At 38.9% G+C, this 23,664-nt stretch overlaps 1 protein-coding gene across 4 annotated transcripts; it reads right to left on the reverse strand.

The window, feature by feature from the left end:
• Positions 1 to 4,634: 4,634 nt before the first annotated feature.
• DRAM1 (DNA damage regulated autophagy modulator 1) lies at positions 4,635 to 22,693 on the reverse strand. Of its 4 annotated transcripts, none has more exons than XM_065680496.1 (7): positions 22,326 to 22,693; positions 16,276 to 16,343; positions 14,120 to 14,262; positions 10,844 to 11,021; positions 9,745 to 9,803; positions 8,224 to 8,316; positions 4,635 to 6,003 (listed from the first exon to the last, which is right to left on the reverse strand). In XM_065680496.1, the coding sequence occupies exons 1-7, from the start codon at positions 22,652 to 22,654 to the stop codon at positions 5,959 to 5,961; spliced, it is 915 nt and encodes a 304-aa protein (XP_065536568.1). In that variant the 5' UTR covers positions 22,655 to 22,693; the 3' UTR covers positions 4,635 to 5,958. The 4 variants fall into 4 exon arrangements, with proteins under 4 accessions (XP_065536568.1, XP_065536578.1, XP_065536597.1 ...); XM_065680506.1 differs by having other exon boundaries at positions 22,043 to 22,411; XM_065680525.1 differs by lacking the exons at positions 4,635 to 6,003; positions 8,224 to 8,316 and having other exon boundaries at positions 10,899 to 11,021.
• Positions 22,694 to 23,664: the final 971 nt, after the last annotated feature.

Consider the following 23,664-nt stretch of genomic DNA (forward strand, 5'->3'; position numbering starts at 1 on the left):
CCATGTCCTTTTTATGTTGAGGACACCAGAACTGCACACAATACTCCAGGTGAGGTCTCACAAGAGCAGAGTAGAGGGGCAGGATCACATCCTTCAAGATGACTTTTCCTTCCAGTAAAGGTTCTTATTTTCTATTGAATGTTGATCTTCAAAGATTAAATAGCTGTCTATAAGAACAGAGTGATAATTCATCAGAAGGAATATTTGAATATCACATTTTGTCTTATGATCAAGAGCTATCATCAAAATTAGTTCTGAACAGTAAAGAAGAGATTTTTATGTGCAGTCCTAGTTAAAGTTCAAATCTGTACAAAGTTATATTTGTACCTTTTGAAAAGAAAAAAGCCCAATTATTTTCCTATGAAAAATTATCCTGGGGAAGAGACTAGCAATTGTATTAAACAATAATATAGGTAACCCCAAAATAACTGTTTTTCACTTTCTCAGGTGACCTAAATGAATTAAATCTAGCACAGATTATTAGGAAAACAGACAAAACAAAGCAAAACAAACCAAAAAAACAGAGCCAGCCTTGAAATGCTGGGATACGACAAAGCCTATCTGCATAAGCCCCTGTTTCAGATAATTTGGTTGGAGCATAGTCAAGGGGTTTGAGTTATTTCAGTCTGGATATTCAAGGAGGAAGCTGGTTGATTTGAACAACAACAACAACAAAATCCTTTGAATTTGTAGTATTGCTCAAGAGTTGCATCACCCAGTCACCCGTAGACAGTCAGAAAATAGTTCCAGATTCTAGCTAAAATGAACAAAGATAAAGAGCCTTTATGAACAAAGACAGAAGCTAAGGCACATGTTATATCTCATTACCAGTGTTATTTCCTTTTTTCCTGGTTAGAATTTCCTTTCTCTTCCACAAGACTTTTAAAAATAACTTTAAGCTGTAGACTTTTTGCGTGGTTTCCACCTTTGCCAAGCAAACCAACATGAAATAAACCCCCTTTTGCAGACAGATGATCTTCTCATACTGACCTAGCTCTGTATGGAACACTGCACACACGAGTGACACTGGCTGTGACCACCTTACCAAGCTAATGTGTATCTGTGCTTTGCCACTCTTCTTCTTCACATTGCCACAGCAAAATACTCCTGAATAATTCAAAAGGAAAAAGTCCATGAAAACCGTCTAATGTGTTTCAACTATTTGATGCAGTATAAAAGGAAGGAAATTTAGCTCTTCACAAGATCTGCCAACTGCTAGTATCTCTAATAGAAGCAGGGCTACAGAAAGTCTGTTCCTGCAGATCTCATGGTGAAAGTTTAGATGTTCATCAGAGAAACCATCCTTGTAATGTACCTTCCACGTACAATGAATTTATGAGTGTGTGCTGGGAGAGGAGTCATGTTGTGGAGTAAGAAGGTTCTACCATGTTAAAGACATCTATCAATAACAGAGTATTCACACCTTCTTAAAGCACTTTATATATATATTTATATATAAAAAATCCTTTCTACATTTTACGAGAGTTTTTGGAGGAACATCTATGCTCAGCGTGGGTTCTGTAAGACCAGAAATGCTGAACTTGTATTATTTCAGATAAAATAACAGAAGTTCAGAGGCCTGGATTATCGTTACACTTCACAGAAGACATGCAAACAAAGCTATCCAAGTGTTTAATTAGGCAAGGAAATAACTGAAAACACTCTTGTTATATGTGAACAGAAGTGGAGTTTAGATACAGCAGCTGCCTTGATTTTTTTTTTACCACCTGACATGTCACTGTTTCTGGGTGCAGAATGGTTGCAATTTTGACATGCTAAAATCTTGTTCTTTGGCTCATGGAAATAAGGTCTATATTTTCTTCTGATGACACACTGAGAGCTGACAAAAAGCTGTTGAAGATACTGAGCAAAATGCCTCTTCTTTGTAAATACGGTAGGAAAAACCTCCTAAAGGAAGTGGCATAATAATGACAGCTGAACTGCAGCTTGTGCCAGTGCTAACTTCAGCAAGTGGCTCCTCTGATTTAGACAAATGAATTTAAATATTGAAGTTGCTGTGAAACTACACATTACAGTAGCAAAACATATTTACTTAGATTAAGGCAGGAAGGGTTGGCAAGGAAACTTAGACCCGACTTGTTTTCCACAAAGGCATAATAAAAAGATCATTTAACTGGGTCTCCAGATGACTATTAAAAATATTTAAAACAACCTACAAAGCTATTGTATTCGCTAGCCTGAACATGGAAAATAAACCCTGATCATGTGGTCTACTAGTGCCATCTATTGTGTACTGGGAAAAATACAGATACAAAAATGTACAGGTTGCCTGTTTTCTCTTCAAAAGGTGAGAAATACTCTTTCTACATCACAATACCAGCTAGAAGACACAGACAAAGATCATAAACTGACTTTTGTTGTTTATGACATACAAATATTGTTGTTTATGTTATTACAGCAATACATAAGACTACCCACTATCAAGCTTCGTCATGCCAATGCTGTTTGTGCATGCTTGAAAGGGCCATATGGGCACATACACACAAATGCAGTGAAATACAGACTCAGCTGTGATAATTTTAGTCAAAGTGACAGAAATCTTACAAATTAAAACCTATTGCAATTGCCTTAGGTTATGTCAAATTTCTCCCAAATAAAGAAACATTAGCTCATCTTCCAAGGAAATCAACTTTGTGACTTTGTATTTACAGAGCAGTTTAAAATACCAAGCTCTTGAATGCCTACAAACTTCATCCTGAAATAGCCTAAACTTACTGACATATATTGCCACAATGCCTCTAGTCTGCTTGCAAGTTTTGAAACCAGTTTTACCAACAAATAATAAACCCCTTGCCAACAAGATTGTTTTGTGACGGTCAGAAAAACCATGCTTCTGTCACAGATAAGGCAGTATGCAGACGGAGCAGATCACAAATGAAAATTTAGAATACCTTTCGAGAAAAAGCAGAAGTACAGTACATGGTGATCACTGGCTGAGCACACATGAGAGACAAGAGCAGTGTGAGCATCAGTGCCTTAAGACGAAGTGGGGTTTAGGTGTTTTAAGTTGATTTTCATCCTTCCATGATTTGTGACACATCTTACATGTGTGATAGAGGCCACAGTGGTAGTATCTCATAAGTACATCAAGCTGCACAACCGAAAAAAATGAGGCTTTGCACTTTTGGAAGGGGTAGAGAAATGATTTAGCATCATTGCTAAACATAACAATAACTGTCATGTTGTTTACTGTAGTTTATGCAAAAGAGGTTTCTCAGTCAATCATGATAGGCTGACAAAAAGAAAACATCATGCGGACTTGCTAGTGAAAATATTTCTTGCATAGCTCCTGTGAAAAAAAACCCAACTATTTCTTGTTGCTAAGAAATGCGGAAATATAGGAAAAAGAGTCTGTTGCAAAGCAACAGAAGTGTCCCATGGCATTATCTGTACTGACCTCTAGAGATACTTGGTTGTGAAAAATTGAAGTGTAATTTAACAGAAGTCATCTACAGCTAAAATAGTGCACCTTGCTAGAATATTTATTTTAAATGCTTGCAACTTTTCAACTCATATTTCAACCAAATAAATAATTAGGATCTTGGCTGAAAAGCTGCCTGGATCTAGCAAATAATTGAAGTGTTTTCAATAGTTGTTCACCACACAAATGAAAAGGTAACGACCCATTGTCTCTATCTGCCTGCTGATGCATGTCAATGCTTTTAGCTTAACAAGTTAAATAAAAGGCAAACTGTCCATAATGCATTCTTTCAGTCATAAATGTAACCCCGACAAAAATGTACCATAATAAAGCTCAGAAAAATGGGAAGGATTTCATTTGGTAGTTCTTCAGTACTAGAATTAACACATTGATTTCAGCAAAAAAGATTATTTTGATTCAGCCACTTTCTCTGAAAAAACACCCATTTTTTTCTGCTTTACAGGATACTTTAAGCATTCTAAAGGTTGGTAGGCTGGATACAATTCTTTTGAGGAGGACAGAGTACTAAGAAATTAAACAAGTGTGAATTTGTTACAGGAGCCTTGTACTGGGATGATTATTTAACATTTTCTTAATGTTCTCTCACCTCGAAAGTTATGAAATTTATTGTGATGATTTCCTGCCTAATAAGAACAAAACAAATAATGCTTTTCCTGTTTAAATGTACTTTCAGTGAAATGATTCACTGTAAAAACACAGTAACATTAGTTAAGGCTGAACTTCAAGGTTAACAGAATTTCTTTTATCCATGTAAAAGGTTTATGAAACTGTTGAACTGAAATCTGACATAATTCGAAGTAACAGCTTCAAGCTCCTTATACTTTAGTTTAAGACTGCTAGGAATTAAAAACCATAAAAGTACAACGTTCAATGTACTAGGACATATGGTCTTTTTTTAACACGGCCTTCAGAATTAACGGGATGTCACTTTTTGCGGTTGTTATACATTTTCAACTGAGTTTCTGATCTTCACTTGAAGGAACATGTGCCCTTTGCAGGATACCTTGTCAGCAAGACGGTTTGCATTTAGTCAGCACTAGATTTGATTTTTAACATTACCGTAACTGAAAACCCCTGCAAGATAACCTGAATACCGTGGAAAGCAAATCTGCCAGAGAAAAATGTTTTAACTGTTTTTATTTGGAAGAACTTATAAAGAAAACACAGGCACTTTAATTTGTGAAACAGCTGAATTTAATACAGTTTAAAATACACATTAAAGGGAATATCAACAGATGGCAGTCTTCAGGCACCGCTCTCCAAAACACTTCTTTTTTTTAATCTTATAGAAAATTAGCAACTGAAAATCATCAATATTTCTGCATAAACCGTGATAGACCGTGGCAAATGTAATTTTCAGAGAACTTGATTGATAGCCAAGTGGTTAGTGCACACATGGAGGTAGTGGATCAGTCCACAGAACACCCTTTTGCCTCCAGATACTTGTAACATCTGACCTCTCAATTAGCTCTTTTCCAAGACTTTCATTACAGAAGTAAGTTTCTAGCAGCAAATTGCCATATTTTCACTATGGAAGCTCTCCAGGATTTTTTTTTCTTCAGTTTTACGTATATAGAAAACTGATACACATACAACTGAACAACTGAGAACTTGTAGTGCCACTTCTTGTTTTCCATTTGCTCCCAGTGACTTCTGTAGACCCTCTTCATTCTGTTTCAACTGTAGGTTGAAACACAGCTGGAAAGCTTCTGCCTTCTATTAACCAAGTTATAACTAAGGTTTCTGTTTAGTAGATCGTGCATTTAGTACATCATAAATTTACTTTCTATTCCCACTTCAGTTTCAAGCTTCCTATGGCCATCAGTGCATGAAGGGGGAACAGGGGTAGACTCTTACAAACACACAGTGCAGTGATGATTAGACAACATTTTTCAAGCAGTGTCATTTAATCTTCTCCTAGGATTTGTATTTGTATACAGTGTCCACTATTGGAAAGATATAGCATAGTGTTGCCATCTACTAACTGCAAATTTCTAGTCTTGAAACAAAGATGCCCAGTTCTGCTCATGCTTTCCTCCACAGTCTTTGCCAATTAACAGAATAGGAATTCAGCCTTAGTGTTTTCTGTTTTCTTTAGACTTTCCTAACTATTTGCAAAACACACTTTCTCAAGTTTAAAACTAATGTTACCAGTCAGACCATAGCAAATGAAAAGGTATGAATATGTCCAAAAGCGAAGTGCTAAGGAAATCAGGTGTTTGAATGACTTTCAAGTGCTTCTGCTGATTGCTTCTATTACAGTATTTTTAATATACCAAACAGTATAAAAATTACAAAATATTGCAAAAAAAAGTAGCAGGAACATTGCTGCAAGTTTTTAAAATGATTTAGTGGATGCTGTTATAGATGTTGTGACGTTAATAGCGTGGGTTCTTTATACAACTTTATAAAACCCTGTCCCTCTGTAACATTTTCTCTGAGTAAAAAGAAACCTATAATATATTCATATATATAAAAGATATTTTTTTCCACTATCAGGAGTCTTCATGTATTTCTGTTGATATCGTTAAAGAAACTCTCTAAAAGAGAAATAAAACGAGATCAGCTGAAGATAAATTGACAGTTCTATGATATAAAGTATAATGAGATAAAACAAAAAAATGCATTTAAGTGAAATACATATCGTGAGAAATTCTAAAGAAAAGGGAAGACTTATTTTTCTTAGAGTCTGGTGATTGTTTTTTCTGAATCAATAGTTTGGCTTTCTGTGAGCACTGGCTAGGACAAAAACCAGGTAGAATTTAGATTCTATCTAAAAATTTTATCTCTCACTGTCAAACACCAACACTGGATTTCATGCTAATTTTTAGCCTGTAATTTAAAATGTCTGCATTTTTTTACTTAGCTCAATTCCATTGCTTTCTCATATTTATTATGTTCACGATAGTTATACATATAGTTAAACTTTCAGTGTTGAACACTTTGGGATCTGTGCTCTGAAGCAGATTTAGAAACTGATTTAGCTGCTCTAAGGACTACAATGTTATCTTCAAGTATGTATCTCCAAAGGAAGAGTCTCAGTTTTGATAAAAGAGATAACTTTTGATAAAAGAGGTGTCTATATATGTAGACATCAGAGAATGATGGACTGCCAATAAATACCTCCCCCTCAAAAATGGTATATCTAACGATGCATGCATTTCTGAATAGTGCCTCAATATTTTTGTCAGCTTTAGATGCATTTAGGGTAATGCATTGAGTAATTTTGAACAATTACCTTTTTTCAAAGAGCGTTTTGTTCTGCAGAACCTATCTCTGGTTTTATTTTTTGTTGGGTTTTTTTTTAATACTGGAAAGCCCTAAAGACATGGTCTATTCAGTGCTACCAATCAAAAGTAAACAGGTATAGAAATTTTTCTATCAAGTTAACAAAATATATGTTAACTTGGAATCCTTAGATGAAAACTGATTTCTGTATATGTTTATAGAAGTCAGGTATAGATTATATATAAGTATTAACCACTTCCATGCTGAGCAAGCATGTAAGTGAAGAAGCAAGTAAATTGATTACCAAGTTTTACATGACCTAATTTCAAACTTTGGTTTTATGTCAGAGGACTTAGATGATTTGGTACTCACTGTTTTAATTCCTATCCCACCTCTATGAATTCAGGATATGTTCTCCAGCAATTTACCACAGCACCAACTGGCTCACATACGTGATCTTGATAATTGTTTCTAGAGTTATGCAAGTGCTTGGATCTAGTTTTTAACTTTGTGGCATCTGTGTAAGGCTATGGTATATATGTGAAAGACCTTAGTATGGGGTATGACATCACAGAGATCACAAATGAGTTAGTTCATCTTTGTGATATAAAGCAGCAGTTCTCAGTCTTTTCTACCCTAAGCTCTCTACTCCAGTCTTGGAAAGATACAACTGCTTTATGGGGAAAACAAACATCCAGCAGTCCGAGAAGGATAAGGAGCCAACGATCCTCACAACTACAGTATATCCAGGAGGTTTTGTCCTCAAATCTCCACAACACACCTGTAGTGAGCAATGTTTCTTTTTTTTTTTTTTATTTTATTGTTTTTTACAAGTTCTTTTGCTAAGAACTCACACATTGGTATTTATTTCCAGCATTTTATGTCCCTATACCAAATAAAAACCCCATAAAACACTGCAGCTGGAACACACAGTGTAAACAGGAGTTAGCAAGGTAAAGCTAACTAAGTTTAAGACATGCCTCCCACAGGTCGTATGAAAGTGTTTTCCTTTTAACTAATATTTTCTCTTCTTTAAAGTCAGGATTGATGCATCACCAGATCCAGCTACCCAAACCATAAGGTTCTCAAGCCAGTACTTTTCACAAAGTATTTTATATTCTTTGCATTGTGAGGAATGTGTATCAAAATGTGTAATTTTAAAAAAGAAAGGGAACATCTGTGGTTGAAATGCACTGGATTGTTATGTTCAGTTGCAGCATTCATTTTGGTGTTATGTCACATTTAGAGGGTCTCTTTCTGCAAAAAGCTTGGTAAATAACTAGAATGTATTAATTTACTGAATAATTTTCAAGACATCTATTAAACTGATTTATAAAACCGATTTTTATGTATTAAAAGCCAGGGGAAAAATACTCATTACGTAGATAGAAATCAGTTCTGTGACTGATAAAATTTGTTTCTGGATAGCTTTGCTATATCTAGCTAAGAGAAAGAATGGTAATTTTCTATTGCATTTGTTATCTACAATTCATAGTGCTTCTCAGTCACTGGTAAAATATGTAGATACCAACCTGAAAATCTCTAATGAATGTTAAGAAGAAGAAGACAAAACCAAAGGCCACCGTCCATTCGCAGATTGCACTCACAACATGATAGGTATAATCCTGATGAAATAAGACATAAAACCAATTTTCAGATAAAAGAGTTTCTCAAATTAACTGTGGAATGCTATAAAAATAGCCATACACTTTTGTAAACCCAACAAATATTCTGTGGTTTATAATTCATCTTCCAAATATGCTGTTCTATAAAAGTCAATTCAGATTTAGTTTTTACAGAATGATAAATATACTTATCAAATTTGCCTATGTCTAGTGTGAGGCACCCTTGCCCATGGCAGTGGGGTTGGACCTAGGTGATCTTAAGGTCCTTTCCAATCCAAACCGTTCTATAATTCTATGATTCTATGTTCCATGAAGCAGCATCTTGTGCACCAACATAAAAAATAGTATAAGAAGCTACAATCAGCACAAGATCAAAACATAGCTTGAATAGAATTTGCTTCTGAAAAAAAAACTAGTTCTTATGTGAAGGATACCAAAGTGCCCATAGTCAAGACTTTTACACAGAGCCACTGTGTTCAGTAGTACTATTCCACCCAGTAAATTCTTACAGTGTTTTAAAATGAAGGGCTACCCTCATTTGACAGTTCCTGATAAGACCCTTGTTTTCAAGTAGACCATCATAAAACCCCTATGCAATATGAAACAAGCAGAATGTTGAGTGTTTCTTAACATGCTATCAACAAATATGCCATCTGTTTCAGTAAAAACATTTGCTCATCCTTGCATCTGAAATAAGAAAAACAAAACAAACTTCAAGAGGTAGATATTACTAAAATTATCTAACTTGTGAAGATTTATCTCACAGCTGCCTTGCCAGTGTTCAGTTGGAGTACATTTGCCAAGTCTGCTTTTATTAAGCTTTTCCAGCAGGATACGCTCCTGCATTGTTCAACCTGCTTTTTTATACGCCATGACAAAAAGTTTGTCCAAAAAGAATATTTACCTTTCATACTTATAATTCTGAGATGACTGAAATCAATTCAAGTACCTGATATTGACTTTAGTATGCTTCAGGTCATATCCCAGATGTTTATCACAATGGTAAAAACTATTTAAAAAAGAATGGTGAAAAGCTGAGAAACCAAAGGTTGTAAAAACCCTCCAAAAATTCGGAATTAAATTGGTCCACTTGTGTTTCATGTCTGAAGTTAATTTTCAGCAAATGAAGCTATACAATTTGTTCCTTGAGTAAGTTTCAAACACTTTGTTAAAAGGAAAGTCTCACACTCTGAAGATGATTGACCCTTCCATGACAAGTTTTCTCACCCAAACCACAGACAGTTCTCTATTGAAGAAATAAATAACTGGAAACTATTCCACCAGTAGGTGAGATTTCACAAATCTGCTCATGATAATGTACTATCTAAAGTTTCTGAAGTGTTTTTAGTGCTATACACTTTTAGATAACCATAACAGCCTACCCAATGATATGATAAAGAGTAAGCTGGCTACTTAGTGAGATGTTACCTTTTCATCTGGAGTCCAATCAATTTTTGTCACGGAAATTTTTGAAGCAAACACAATCACTGGGAAAAACACAGTGTAAAGGAGACTATAAAAGTTTAGTGAGTAATTGAAAATGTCTGCTTACAAAAAAACAAAAGACCCCATCTCCCCCTACTGCAACACAGGATCCTGAACAAACAGAATATGAAATCCAAGTATTAAGACAAGTAAATGAAACACATTATTGAGAGGTAACTGATAGCAGCAATCAAAACATTTTTCTGCACAAATAAGTGTTTCTGTGGGTTCTTCCGAAGTACAGAGAATAAGGGGAGACACTCCAAAACTTAGATCACATTCATGATTGAGAACTGTGAGGGCAGAGTCCTGCATTGTTGGAAGAGGAACCGTGTTGTCTTCCATTGGCCCACAATAGGTGCCTTATTTGTACAACTTTCTCTCAGGGCTAGGACCTCTTTCAGAGTACTTTCATAACTGCTGAAACCAAAAGTAGGCTGTAGCTGGCTGGCTGGTGGGATGATCTGCTGCAACACCTTTTTAACACCGGGGGATCACCTAAAGACCAATATAATCAGTGGGATGACTCTAATTTCAGCAGGCTGTGGGAAAAGGCAGTAAGTGTATCGAATGTGTCTCTAGGGGAGGCATCTAATGAAGCCAAGCTCAAACTAATATGATCAAAAGCATTTGCTTAGGCTTGACAGAAATCTTGCGTATGCCACTGTATTTTATATATGTCTATGTGTTAGGTTCATATTAGAAGCAGTGCCCCCCTTTTGCAAGCCTTTCTCTGTACTGTTCTTCAAATGAAGGAGGTTGGAAAGTTGGTCTAGCTTTATTATTTCATGATCATATGAAGAACACGAAGACATTTGATTCAGATATGCCACCGAAAGAAGACAGACAGCTTTTTAGAAGACACTGAGACTCATCTTTATACTATTAATGGTGTCTCGACATGCTATAAGCATTATTATAGCAGAAATATTAGAGAGCCCTACAGAGACTGTAACCTCATTTTCATCTTTTATCAGCAATAGTTAAAAGGAAGATCAGGAACATATAAAGGGAAAACTGTGGGATATACCATAAAGGATACTGGGAATGAAAGCAATACATGATATTACAGATATGGCCATCCTTATGTGACACACCAAGTAAGTGTTCCATTGTGGACAGGACTTGTAAGAGATTATAGATTGAAGGGTAATGTATACAACACCAGAGCCAAATGCCACCAAAGCTCCTATGTCATGGACACTGGGAACAGACAGCTCCTGGAAAGAAAATCATTGCAATGATTAGCTGCTACTATTTGTACAGTGGTATCAATGAGCCCTAAGAAGATGGTAGACATATTATGCTGAGAGTACACAAGCAGTGAGAAACTGTCTACAGTTTCTGTAGACTGTCCCAACAGTCTACACAGGAAAGATGAAAGAAAAATCCATGTTAGTGCTGTTCAGCAGTTGGACTATTACCAGTTAATATTTCCACAAACAGGAACTGGCTTGTGTTTTTCTTAAGACATTCCTATACTTCTTTTTTCCCTCCGCTCTGCCAAAGATTTTAATCCTTTTGTGTTGAAAGGCTAATCTGCATTTGTGTGGCCTTGCTCTAACTAATGGTAAAGTTTCATTGAAGCTGTTCTAAACAGTGACTGCTATAGATCCGTCCCTCACTGTCCAATGGCCAGCTACAAAGCTCCAGGAAAGAGTCAGCAGAAAATTAGCTACCTAAGTGACTTTTCATCTATACTTGCATTTTTTATTCCTCTGTTCCACTTTTTGCTTTCCATATAGGAATTTACAAGATTTGATATGGAAAGCATTAAGCAAGTATAACTGTTGGCTTTTGTATTTAGCCCCATACACATTATACAGAAGTTTTCTGACATGGTCATGCACCCATGAAACTGCTAAAGTTTCCCTAAAAAGACCATTACACTCAACCCCTATAGAACCTGGGGAAATGTTGCTACTTCTGCTATGGCAAGCCTCCTAAGCTTCCTACTCAAAGACAAAGATATCTCTTTAATCACATGCAATGTCAAACGGGCAAAACCAGACTTGCTAAGACCTGGTTTTTTGCTTTGCCTTATTCATTAAGGACTACCGGATTTTTCCTTCCTTATCCAATTATCTTCTTAAAGCTAACCCTCCAATGTCTTTCATATCTGTATTTTAAGCATTGTGCTATTTAAAAGAGAGAACAAACACCTTATTCATGACCGTTACTTTATCAGAAACTCTTTCACTTTTAGAGGATGCACTACTAGTGTTTTCTCTCACCTCCTTTATCACTTTTGCTGAGTAATCTGAGACCACTACCATTAACCCCCCATGCTACCTACCATATCTTACCCTGAAACAAGAAGGGTGAAAAAAATTTCCTTACAACTAATTACGCTACTTAAAAGACTTGCCACAAGTGGCACTAGATTTGAGTAAATGAAAGCAAATCTTCAATATTTCCAGCATAATTTCACACTGAAGCCTTTTTATCAAACTAAATATTTTCTTTTGGGGAAACAGAAAATGAACTGATGCTCAATAGTGTAAATCAGCTCCACTACAGTACGCAGCTATGGTGTGAGCTCACTTTGCTGGGGACAAATAAGTGTTAAGAAACAAACAGACAGTGCACATGAATGTGAATTTTCTAAACAACCCACTGATTAGATGGACTAAATGGAACGCTAAAGAAATAACTTGTAATTCCAGCTTTGCTTTGGTCCCCTGATGTGAAACAATCACCTGATCTTGAGCAAATCTCACAGCCTCTTCATGTCTCAGTTATTCTAATGGTAAATGGGGATAAGAGTTTACTGTTTCCCAGTTGTACACTATGCACTTAAATGACTGAAGACTTGCAGCCACCGTTTCAATCTTCCTGGGCAATTAAGAATGCTCAAAAATCAGCTAGTCTGGGTTCTTAGGCTGATTAGATCCTTACTGTGATCTGAACCCTTCTTACAAACTGCACTTAACACGGAAAGTGAGATCAGAGTAGGGGAAAGAAAATTTAGGTGAGGAAGGAGCTTATGAACAGGCAATGAGAGGCAATAAAAACTAGAAAAGAACCAATGCTGAAACTGGAAACCTTAGGATCAAACTTTCTGCTTCCTTGACTCTCCCAAATTATTTCGCATTCTTGATTTGTCTTTTCCTTATTGAAACAGAGTTTGTTTTCTATTTCACTCAAGCAACACTGCTCTCCATTATCTTGTTTGTTTTTGTGACACATCTAAGTCTAAAACGTGTTCAATAAGAGTACAGATATTCAAAAGTAGAATTGCATGTTTACAATAGACTACAGTGCCTGTAGTGTTTGCAATCCACAGTCACTGCGTGGAGGTACAACTAAAAAGAGCAAGATAACCAGTCTAAGGCAGTTTTTTGTCTGAAAATACCATATCGATTACATGCAAAATTATAGTGGCTGCTGAAGCCCTGACAATCTTTACTTTTATTTCTTCATGTGTTGTCTGGTCATTATACGAGCACAGCAGTATTTACCAAAATGTTCCCCAAGGGAGGCCATCCTTTCAAAAGAATAGTTGGTTTGTTTCTGCAGATTTAAAGGCAGTATCTCAAACTACCTGCCAGTTAAACTTGACTTGATTCCGAGCTAAAGTTTGGAGAGCAAGTGTCCTAATACTTCTTTGTGTTAAAAGGTACCCTATTATGCACTTCCACACTAGAAAAGATTAAAAGAATTCAATAAACCTTTCAGTATCTTTCCTCTCTATTGAATTGTCTTTCAGACACTGTGGGCTGGACTTCTTTTGTTTATAATGAGATGTCATATCCTTTCTGGTATTGTAACTGGTAATTCTACATGTCTCTATCAAAAGACTTAATATGTTGTTGCGCCATCTCCTACAGATTCAAAACAATGGGCAAATATTGTGCTCAATGTTCTAACCTGTCAGACAAGTCTAGTTTATTCTGTAGAAAATGTGGGTAGTGTGCAGCTAAAAATACATTTGCTTTTGCTAGTCTGAGTTATTCTGCCCTGACTGCAAGCAAACTAAATTGTGAAAAGCAAAGCTTTTTTACAGGAAGATTTTCATAGTAAAAATTACAGCAAAAGCATCTATATCAAGTTGTTTTCTAGTGCAGACACGCTACAAGACAAGCACACACAAACTCCCTTACTAAAATAACTGCACAAGCAAAAGATCGAGTATATAGGAAAAAAGCAAATCTGTCTTTTTAAAGTTACTGAGAAAAGGCAGGAGCAAGAAAAACATTCTTACTCCATTTGCCAAATATCCACACTGTGATAATATTTGCCACTCTTATAGTTCTGATTTTTTTGAACTGACAAAACAAATTTAGTTTCATTTATGATATGAAATCTACGGTCATACCTGAAAAGTTGCAACTATGCCCATTCCAGTACAGCCCATCAATCCAATACACAATGAAAACACGTTGCATGAAGACCTAATAAAGTGGGATGACTCGTTTTGCTTCTCTATTAATAAATATCTGATGCACATTGTAATTACACCTGAAAAACAAAAATATGTATTTATTTCAATGATGATGTATTGATTACATTTAAACATCTTGCCATGTAGCACATTAGCATACAGAAAATGATACTGCGTCTAACTCTGCTGGGATGAAGAAGGTAGTGAATTTCAGGTGTGTTATTCCATATAGAACTGTCTTAACCTCTTAGTCTTAACTTCACATGTTAATGATATCTAGAAATAATTGCATATCACTTCAAGCAAAACCCTAATTTAAATCCCATTCTCCTGTGCATTTTAGGCACAGAGGCATTGGCATTCCACGTCAGGAATAGATGTTAGAGGGAAACGAACCAGAAACTGGAAGCAGGATATTTATTCTGTTCCCTATAATGGAAGCTCTGATGAATTAACACATTTTTGAGGAGTGTAAATAGAAAAAAATGTAACTAACTCTGTATCCAGAAAATATTTGCAAAGCTTTTGGGCCAATTCTGGCTGCTCTTTAGTACAACAATGTCCCCAAACCACCATACAAAGATTTTATTCCAGCTTATGTGATCTCAATATGCAGGTCACTCCTGACAAGCACCTCTGCTGAATTAGAAGACCGTGGTTCATCAGGATACAGTAAGTTGGAGACTGTATTCCACAGTTCAATAGCACAGAATAGAGTTTCAGTCTATTTACAGCTGGAAAAATAAATCAGGTAACTTTGTCCAGGTGCTGTAAGATTATATGAAACACACCAAGAGAGATACTGACTGAATGAGGCTCTTAGAAAAGGTAAAATATAGGATTTTTTTTTTCTATGCATGAAGGCCATCATGGACTATTCAGAGCGGCCCTGCAGAGAAGGACTTGGGGGTGCTGGTCGATGAGAAAATGAACATGAACCAGCTTCAGTGTGCGCTCGCAGCCCAGAAAGCCAACCGTATCCTGGGCTGCATCAAAAGGAGCGTGACCAGCAGGTCGAAGGAGGTGATCCTGCCCCTCTACTCTGCTCTTGTGAGACCTCACCTGGAGTATTGTGTGCAGTTCTGGTGTCCTCAACATAAAAAGGACATGGAACTGCTGGAACAAGTCCAGAGGAGGGCTACGAGGATGATCAGGGGACTGGAGCACCTCCCGTATGAAGACAGGCTGAGGAAGTTGGGGCTGTTCAGCCTGGAGAGGAGAAGGCTGCGTGGGGACCTCATAGCAGCCTTCCAGTATCTGAAGGGGGCCTATAGGGATGCTGGGGAGGGACTCTTCGTCAGGGACTGTAGTGACAGGACAAGGGGTAACGGGTTAAAACTTAAACAGGGGAAGTTTAGATTGGATATAAGGAGGAAATTCTTTCCTGTTAGGGTGGTGAGGCACTGGAATCGGTTGCCCAGGGAGGTTGTGAGTGCTCCATCCCTGGCGGTGTTCAAGGCCAGGTTGGATGAAGTCTTGTGTTGGATGGTTTAGTGAGAGGTGTCCCTGCCCATGGCAGGGGGGTTGGAACTAGATGATCTTGAGGTCCTTTCCAACCCTAACTATTCTATGATTCTATGATTCTATATGACTAAATGTATACAGGGACACGCAGCTCTTGGTCCTCCATCCCCTAGAAGTAAACAGAACATTCCAAACTTCCTGATTCAAGGCCAGCAGACATTTAGCAGGTGAGTAGGCATCTTGCAGAGAAAACCAGGTGTTGCTTCAGTACTGTTCTTCCCTTTGCTGCAGCATCCTAAAATCAAATGTCTTCCTACGCCAAAGATAGTTTTGGGCAAGTAATTATACCATCCTTCTTCCAATTTTTATTTCCATATACATTGCCTACTTTGGACAGATGAGGTGCTCTTCAGATACAGAAGTGCCTCTAAGCCTTCACTTACTGACTTTAAGGACCTGGTCCTCTAAATATTGCTTCCATCTATTTGATATTACCATTTCTACAGAATATTGTATGGAGAAGTAGTTTTCTTTCTGCAGAATATTGTATGGGCTACAATGTAGAGAGAGATTTTTTGCTAGTTTTCATTTCTTTGTTGTGTTCAAACAAAGTACCTTATACATACCTAAAAGTGCTGAAATATTAATCATAAAACCAAAGATACCACTCTCTGGAGGTTTAGTTCCAGTGTCACTAAAACAGCAAGAAAAAGAAATTAAAAGTTAACTGAGGTCTGTGAAACATAAATGAGATGTACACATGAAACCCCAAGATAAACGCAGCTTGTATGAAGTGCTGCCATGTGTGCAAGACATTTAAACATTTGGAACAACTGGAATGCCATCTGCTGCACACTTAATCTCTGTCCTGGGTTCAGCAGTAGCAGTCATTTTTCTCCTTCTTAGTAGCTGGTGCAGTGCTGTGTTTTGACTTTTGGCCTGGAAACAGCACTGAGAACAACGATGGTTTTAGTTGTTGCTAAGTCACGTTTAGTCTGACCAAGGACTTTGTGAGTCTCGTGCTCTGCCAGGGAGGAGGGGAATCTGGGAGGGAGCAGACACAGGGCACCTGACCCAAACTATCCAAAGGGGTATTCCATACCACAGCACGTCATGCCCACTATATAAACTGGGGGCAGTTACCCAGAAGGGCTAGATCACTGCTCGGGCTGGCTGGGTATCGGTCTGCAGGTGATGAGCAGTTGTATTCTCTTCCCTGGTTATTTCCCTCATCGTTATTATTATTGGTGGTAGCAGTAGTGATTTGTGTTATACCTTAGTTACTGGACTGCTCTTATCTCAACCCGTGGGAGCTGCATTCTTTCAATTCTCCTCCCCATCCCTCTGGAAGAGGGTGGGGGGGAGGCGGGGAGTGAGACAGAGACTGCTTGGTTCTGATTTATGGCTGGGCTTAAACCACGACAATCTCTGTTTGCAATATTGAATCTTTCTTTTTAGAAATAAATCATTTTTTTAGATCATACTATTTGAACTGTATTTCTTCTTTTTCTGTATGCAATATTCAGAGATGTGACAGAGTAATACTTTACTCATGAATGACATAAATGATCACATAAATGACATTTTAGAAATGACATTTCTTTTATCTGCCAAATGAACGCTGTGATAGAGTAAAACATAGCTAATGGCACTCAGTATTCTAAGATGTGTGAAAACTGGGCTTAATTTCCTGATTTGTTTGAAAGGACTATACTCCAGGAGAGTAACTGCATTACAATGCTTGGGAATTTTCCTAGGCATGGTTTCATTTACTAATGTAGATACAGCTTAAGAGTACTTTAAACCCAAGGTGTTGTCTCTTCTGCTGAAGCAATTCACCCTTATAGGGATTAATTAGACATTCATTGGAACAGACCAACGAAGCATGAGCATGAGAATATCTACAGAATTTATATGCACACATACATATGAAAAACAGCATATATACAAAATATATATTATGTAGAAAATGGAGTATCTTCATCATAGAATCCTCTTCCCTCTTTTCCCTACATATGTGCCATCACCTATCCCCAAGAACGCCCTTTCCTGGCAGGAAGGACATACTCCGAGGAGAATATTCCCTCAAGCAGGACTCTTATACAAAATGAGTACTTCTATGACAGAAGAATACTGAGATGCCATCACCTCTTTTGTCTAACATAGAACCGGTTGGTATCTATTTGATCAGACTCTGTTGGTCAAGCCAGTGGAAAACAAGTAACTCAGAAACCTTTACATAATTTGGGTGTGAGCTGAGTTTTCAGTTACTCAGGAGTACCAAGAGGCATGATTGTGTGTGTAAACAGAAGCACTCAAGGAACTCTACAGCCAGAAACATAAACATGTTAGGATTTTAGGTAACATCAAAGTCCAGTGGAAACTAAACAAAGATTCTGAGGAAAAAACTTCACTTAGGTGTACTATGGGACAAGTAGGTAGTAACTAGAATTTGGGGGTTTATGCAGTTCAAGGTGAATGCTCTTCATTCCAACAGTGAGGGTGGATTATTAGTTTTTGGTGCTAAACTTCTGAACCTACCACTAAGTGCAGCCAAAATGACAGGCACTCAGCGTGAATGCGTGTACTCTTAACACCCAAGCGAGAAAGCACTCTCTACATAAGCAATCGTTCTCAAAGATTTTGACAGTTTTGTTACATGCAAGCCAGAAGAGTATGACCATAACAAAAGATACATTGTTTTAGAAATTAATATTTGTTCTCAAACGCCTTCTACGTTACAGAAGCATTTGTATTATCAGTTGCTAAGTTGATTTATCAAGAATGTGAAGAAGCTTAGGGTGAAGGAAGAATACTTTCCTATGAAAAGACTATGCAAAAAAATAGAGGAAAAACTTGGGTTTGATTTTTGGGGTTTTGGTGGGGCTTTTTCATTGTTGTTGTTGGTGGTTTGTTTGGTTTTCTTTAGTAGATTGTTTCCAAATTCTCAAACAGCAAAAGCCGGGACCAGACTTTTAGACCAGTTTTTACAACTTCTCAGGCATTAAAAATCCCTCTTTGTTTGTATTTTCTTGTGGTAATGCTTTTTGAAACCTGCTCCAGCTTGTACTGTGTATTAGTCTTGTTCCTCTTTGATGGCAGAATCAATGAAAAGAGTACAGTGAATCTTTTTTTTTTTTTTTTTGACATTTAAAAATAATTTTGACAATTAAAATAATTTTAAATCATCTTAATCCATGCTTCATTTAGCTCATTTTCTAACCTTGAACTTCACAGCTTATCCTTATGTCTCTGGAGTGCTTTCATAAACACAACAAAGGACTCCATTTAACAAGTGGTCAGCTTGTGACCACCTTGAAGGACTTTTTCAAATCAGAAACTGCTCTATGCTAAGTACCTGACTGTAATCACTTCAAAGCTTTTGAAGGACTTTAGGTGAGAAGAAAATGAAATCAGCACATGCAGAGAAAGCCATCTGAAGTTCTTGGAACATTTCAAAACATAAGAGCAATCCAAATAACATGAAATTGCACTGAACTCCATTAATTTTTTAATTAAAGCTTTTCCCAAGCTAAATAAAGTTTATAGGTGAATTTTGCTATTGTTTATTTTCAAACTCAATAATCTTAGATGTCTGCTTGAAACCTGTATCATATCTACAATGTATTTACAAAGTACTGCACTGCTGTGTTGTCCCTTAAGGACACAATCTTTTTAATGCCATAATTTCCACTGTAAAATCCCTGAAGCTAAGTGAAGACTTAGATTTTGTTCTGCTTCTGGTCTCCTGCTTTGTAGCAGAATTCTCCAAACAGTTCTCTGAAGAATGGAAAGACAAGAAGTCAGAAGAGACAGGGAATAAATATTTTAGGGCCAAAAGATCCATCATCATAACATTTTCTTCATAGCCATCATAAACTATTTCTCTTCAAACTGAAGTCCCCATTTTTTAAAGTGGGAGGGTTAAATTCTGCCCACAGGGATTCTGATTGATCCAGAGGCACCATCTGGCAGCAAATACCTCAAGGAAAATTCCCTTACTCTTTCCCTGAGAATTCAAACCACCAAACAGCCACCCCAGCACATCCAAATTAGTTTGGACTGTGAGCAGTATGAGCAAAAGGACTAATTTGGGCATAACCTGAGCATTTTTTATGCTTCAGCTGCTAGAAAACACAAAATCATGTTCATTTTTATCTACCCAGGAATGTATTTATGTGGTTTACTTGATGAGACATTAGCACAGTTTCAATGACAAATTTAGATGTGGACTTTCTCTCACTGTGACAGCTGTTACATGGTAAACAAATAAAATTAACAAGTTATCTTAAGGCACAGATTGGTTACTTGAGGAATGCAAATAAGAATTACAGAAAGTTTGAAATAAAGTTTGTCAATATTTTTCTCCTTTCTGTAACTGGAATTTCCCCGTATAAGCTCTAGGTAATTTTTATAGTTTATTTTAAGGTATTGCACAACTGAAATGTTGCAACATTCTTCCTCTTTTTTTTTTATCACTCTTAAGTTTCACTAAATCACATTCTTAATCCCATGATTCAACTTCTTAGGCTAAAGAAATGACCTGCACAATAAGCATATGAACTATGGAATGACTGAGTACTCTAGAAGGAATCATCCTATTTCTCCCAAGTACACCTTCAAAGAAGATTATATGCTTAGACCATGTGGCTTTCGAATTATTACAGATTGTTTACCAACAGTCAATGTATATCTTTAGTCCAAATGTGTTAAAAGGATATAAGACAAACAAGATATCCATATGTTGAAAAACTTTATTAGCAAATGCAGGGGCCTGAAATGTGACTGTGTTATTGTTTGTTGTTTGTTTGGAGTTTCTGAATGACTGACACAGCCTCATATATCGGGGGTGGGGGGGTGGGGGGGGGGGTGGGGGGGGTGGGTTAAAGTATGTGGACATCTATTGTGATCCCTTATTTAAAGTATAAGAATGTTGGCGTTTTGTTTTCAGTGAGGTGTTCTGTTAGATTGCTATAACTAAGGCAGCTCTGATACATTCAACAGAGTTATAGGTTTGGTTTACCTTTTTACATAGCATGACACAACGGAGATATCCAGGCTGTCAAAAACTTGACTGCAAAAACAACTATACCAAAAAAAAACTCACCCTATTCTCTCATATATTTTCTTCAAGGACATGGCTTCAAATAAGAAACATCATCTGTCAAATTTCTCGCTACAGGACCTCCAAATCCTTCTACAGGACCTTCAAAATCAAACCATGTGCTGACCCTGGACAAAGTTATATCAAATGGTTTCTTTTTCTTGGTTAGAATGAATAAATTACACTGGTTACAAGCACTTTTGTGTCAGTAAAATTGTGCATGCAACCAAGGAAGAGCATGAGTATAGCCACAAAGGCAGTAGGGTATTTGTGCATGTACAAGAACAAGGCTTTCCAAGAGCCAAGTCCAGATTTGGGCAGTTGATCTTAAAAAGTTTTGCTAACATAAGCATGAAGCCCAATTTTATTTGGCTCAATTTGAATGAAGGCAAATTTTCTTCTGGGTTGCAGTGTCATTTGCACCAGCTTACTTGCTTAGGATGATAGACTCTACTTTTCAACCAAATTTATGTGTATGCACAAATCAGGTTAGCAGTCTTCTGAAATTATGCATGTTCATAAAGTCTTCCAAGGAATTAGGTCTAGATATTTCTTGAAATATGTAATTTAAAGTCTATTTTAGATCTTCTACATATCAAACCACCTTTGGATTTCTGGTTTACCTTTAATCTATTAAGAACTGAGTAGTAGTGATTTCACAGCTCAGATTTAAGTGTTAATATCAGCAATGTATAAACAATGGTTTATATAGAATTGTGCTTAAATGACCAAGGTTACAGAAAGGAGATTCTATAGTAGAAAAGGCTTGGGGAGCCTTTTACACCCATTGTTCCTATGCTGCAATTTTAAAGATGCATTTTCTTGGAGGTGTATGTCCCCCACAAAAGCTGTTGTAAGGCTTTGAAACCTGCCACCATCTTTGGCCCATTTCTGGACTTACAGGAACAAAACCTCATTTCCATCATTTACTCCTTAAGTTTTGCTAGGATCGGGCCTGCAGCATACTTTGGCTCCAACAGAAAACTGTTTCAGGTTCCTTCTACCACGTCCATCAGCGTTCGGTTACTGCTGCTCCCAGAGAGGCCCGGGTGCTGGAGCTGTGACGGGTGACAGGCGCACACAGCACAGCGGGTCCCTGTTCTGCCCCCCCTCCACTGCCACCGCTGCGTCTCCTCCTCCGGGGTGCCCCACAGCCGCGATGCGGGGGCAAGGAGCCGCGGAGCCGGCGGCGCGGCGGTCCCCTCGGACTTTCCATGCTGAGGCGCCGCCTCATAGCCGGCGGTCCGCCGCGGCACCTCACCAGTTTCCCACCGCCGCCCCAGCCTCACCTGATGTAGGGGACGAGGGGCTCGACGTGCCCCTCCAGCACCGCGATCACATAGGATGTGATGAAGGCGGCCGAGGACCAGCTGACGAGCAGAGCGGGGACGAAAGCCACGCCGGGCATGCAGCACAGCATCGCCGGCTGCCGCCTTGCCCGGGGCACCACCATCTGGGGCGGGAGCGCCCGGCCGGGCTCCGTGGCAGCGCCCTGAAGTGACAGACCGTGCCCGAGGACTTGCGGGACGCATGCACAAGCACACACGCGGCCGGTTCCCCCACGCGTCTCACCCGCCAGGCAGGGGCGCTGCCACCTCCTCGGGCGCGGGGATCCCCCGGCGCCCGCAGCCTTCCCTTCGCTTTCGCTTCTCCTCAGCGCACTGCTGCCGGGCAGCGCCCACGCCCGCTCCGCCCGCCGCGGCTAACGCCAAAGACCATCGTCCCCTCCGGCTCGCCTGCAGCGGCCCCTCGAACCGCTTCTGATCGACGGCGGAAAGTCTCCCCGCATCCGCGGGCCCGGCCCCCCGGCGGGCGCGGTCCTTGCCGGCTCTCGGGGCCTCACACGCCCCGGTCGGGAAGCTCTCGGCGGAGTTCCCGGCGGCTCGTGCGCTCACACTCATCTTTCAAAGAAGGGCTAAAAATGCGGCCCTGTGCTCGCGTTTATCGCTGCGGGCTTGGCAGCTTGTGCTCGCTGAGATGCCGGCGGGGCAGTGAGCCCGGCTAGCTGAGGCACAGCCTCTGCTCCTGCGGGCACAGGAGGTGCGAAGTGCTTCAGAAACGCTGGGGTCTGAAGGTCTCATTGTGGAGTCCCACATGGTACAAAACCTGGGCTTGCATTTCAAACGCATACTCTCACCCGTTACTTACAAGTCTGGGGGATTCATGTTTTGTGAAACTCAGAGGGAAACCTCAGTTTAATTCAAAACCATGCTGTGTTCAGCATTTTCGCTTTGGTTTAACCTGTAGTCATGGACGGTCCGTCAGGGTTGTTTCTATTATTTCCTTTGACTATTCATAATTATCTGCCTTCCAAGCTAACATGCAAATGCATGGACACCCTTCTGAAACAAGTATGTGCATACTCTGCCTCTTTCCCTGGTTTCCTTGAAAATGTATTATGAGTCTTGTTTTGCTACCATGAGTATACAGTCCCTGTGGTTGAAGTGCAGTAAGTTGGGTGAGTACTTTGCATGCCCTTGAAGATGTGAGGAGTAATACCTCTACTCCACTCTCATGAGGCAGCTGCATTCAGCTCTGGGGCCCCCAGTGCAAGAGGGACATGGACCTGCTCAAGCAAGTTCAGATGAAGGCCACAAAGATGGTCAGGGTGCTGCGGCACTTCCTATGAAGACATGTTGAGAAAGTTGGTGTTGGTCAGCCTGGAGAAGAGAAGGCTCCAGGGAGACCTTAGAGGAGCTTCTAGTACCTAAAGGGGGCCTACAAGAAATCTGGAGAGGGACTTTTTACAAGGGCAGGTAGTGACAGGAAAAGGGGGAATGGCTTTAAGCTCAAAGAGAGTAGTTTTAGATTAGATATTGGGAAAAAATTCTTCTTTAAGAAGGTGGTGAGGCACTGGCACAGGCTGCTCAGAGAAACTGTGGCTGCCCCATCCGTGGCAGTGTTTAAGGAC

Source organism: Lathamus discolor, chromosome 1 (assembly GCF_037157495.1).
Source record: "Lathamus discolor isolate bLatDis1 chromosome 1, bLatDis1.hap1, whole genome shotgun sequence".
Classification (NCBI taxonomy): Eukaryota; Metazoa; Chordata; class Aves; order Psittaciformes; family Psittacidae; genus Lathamus; species Lathamus discolor.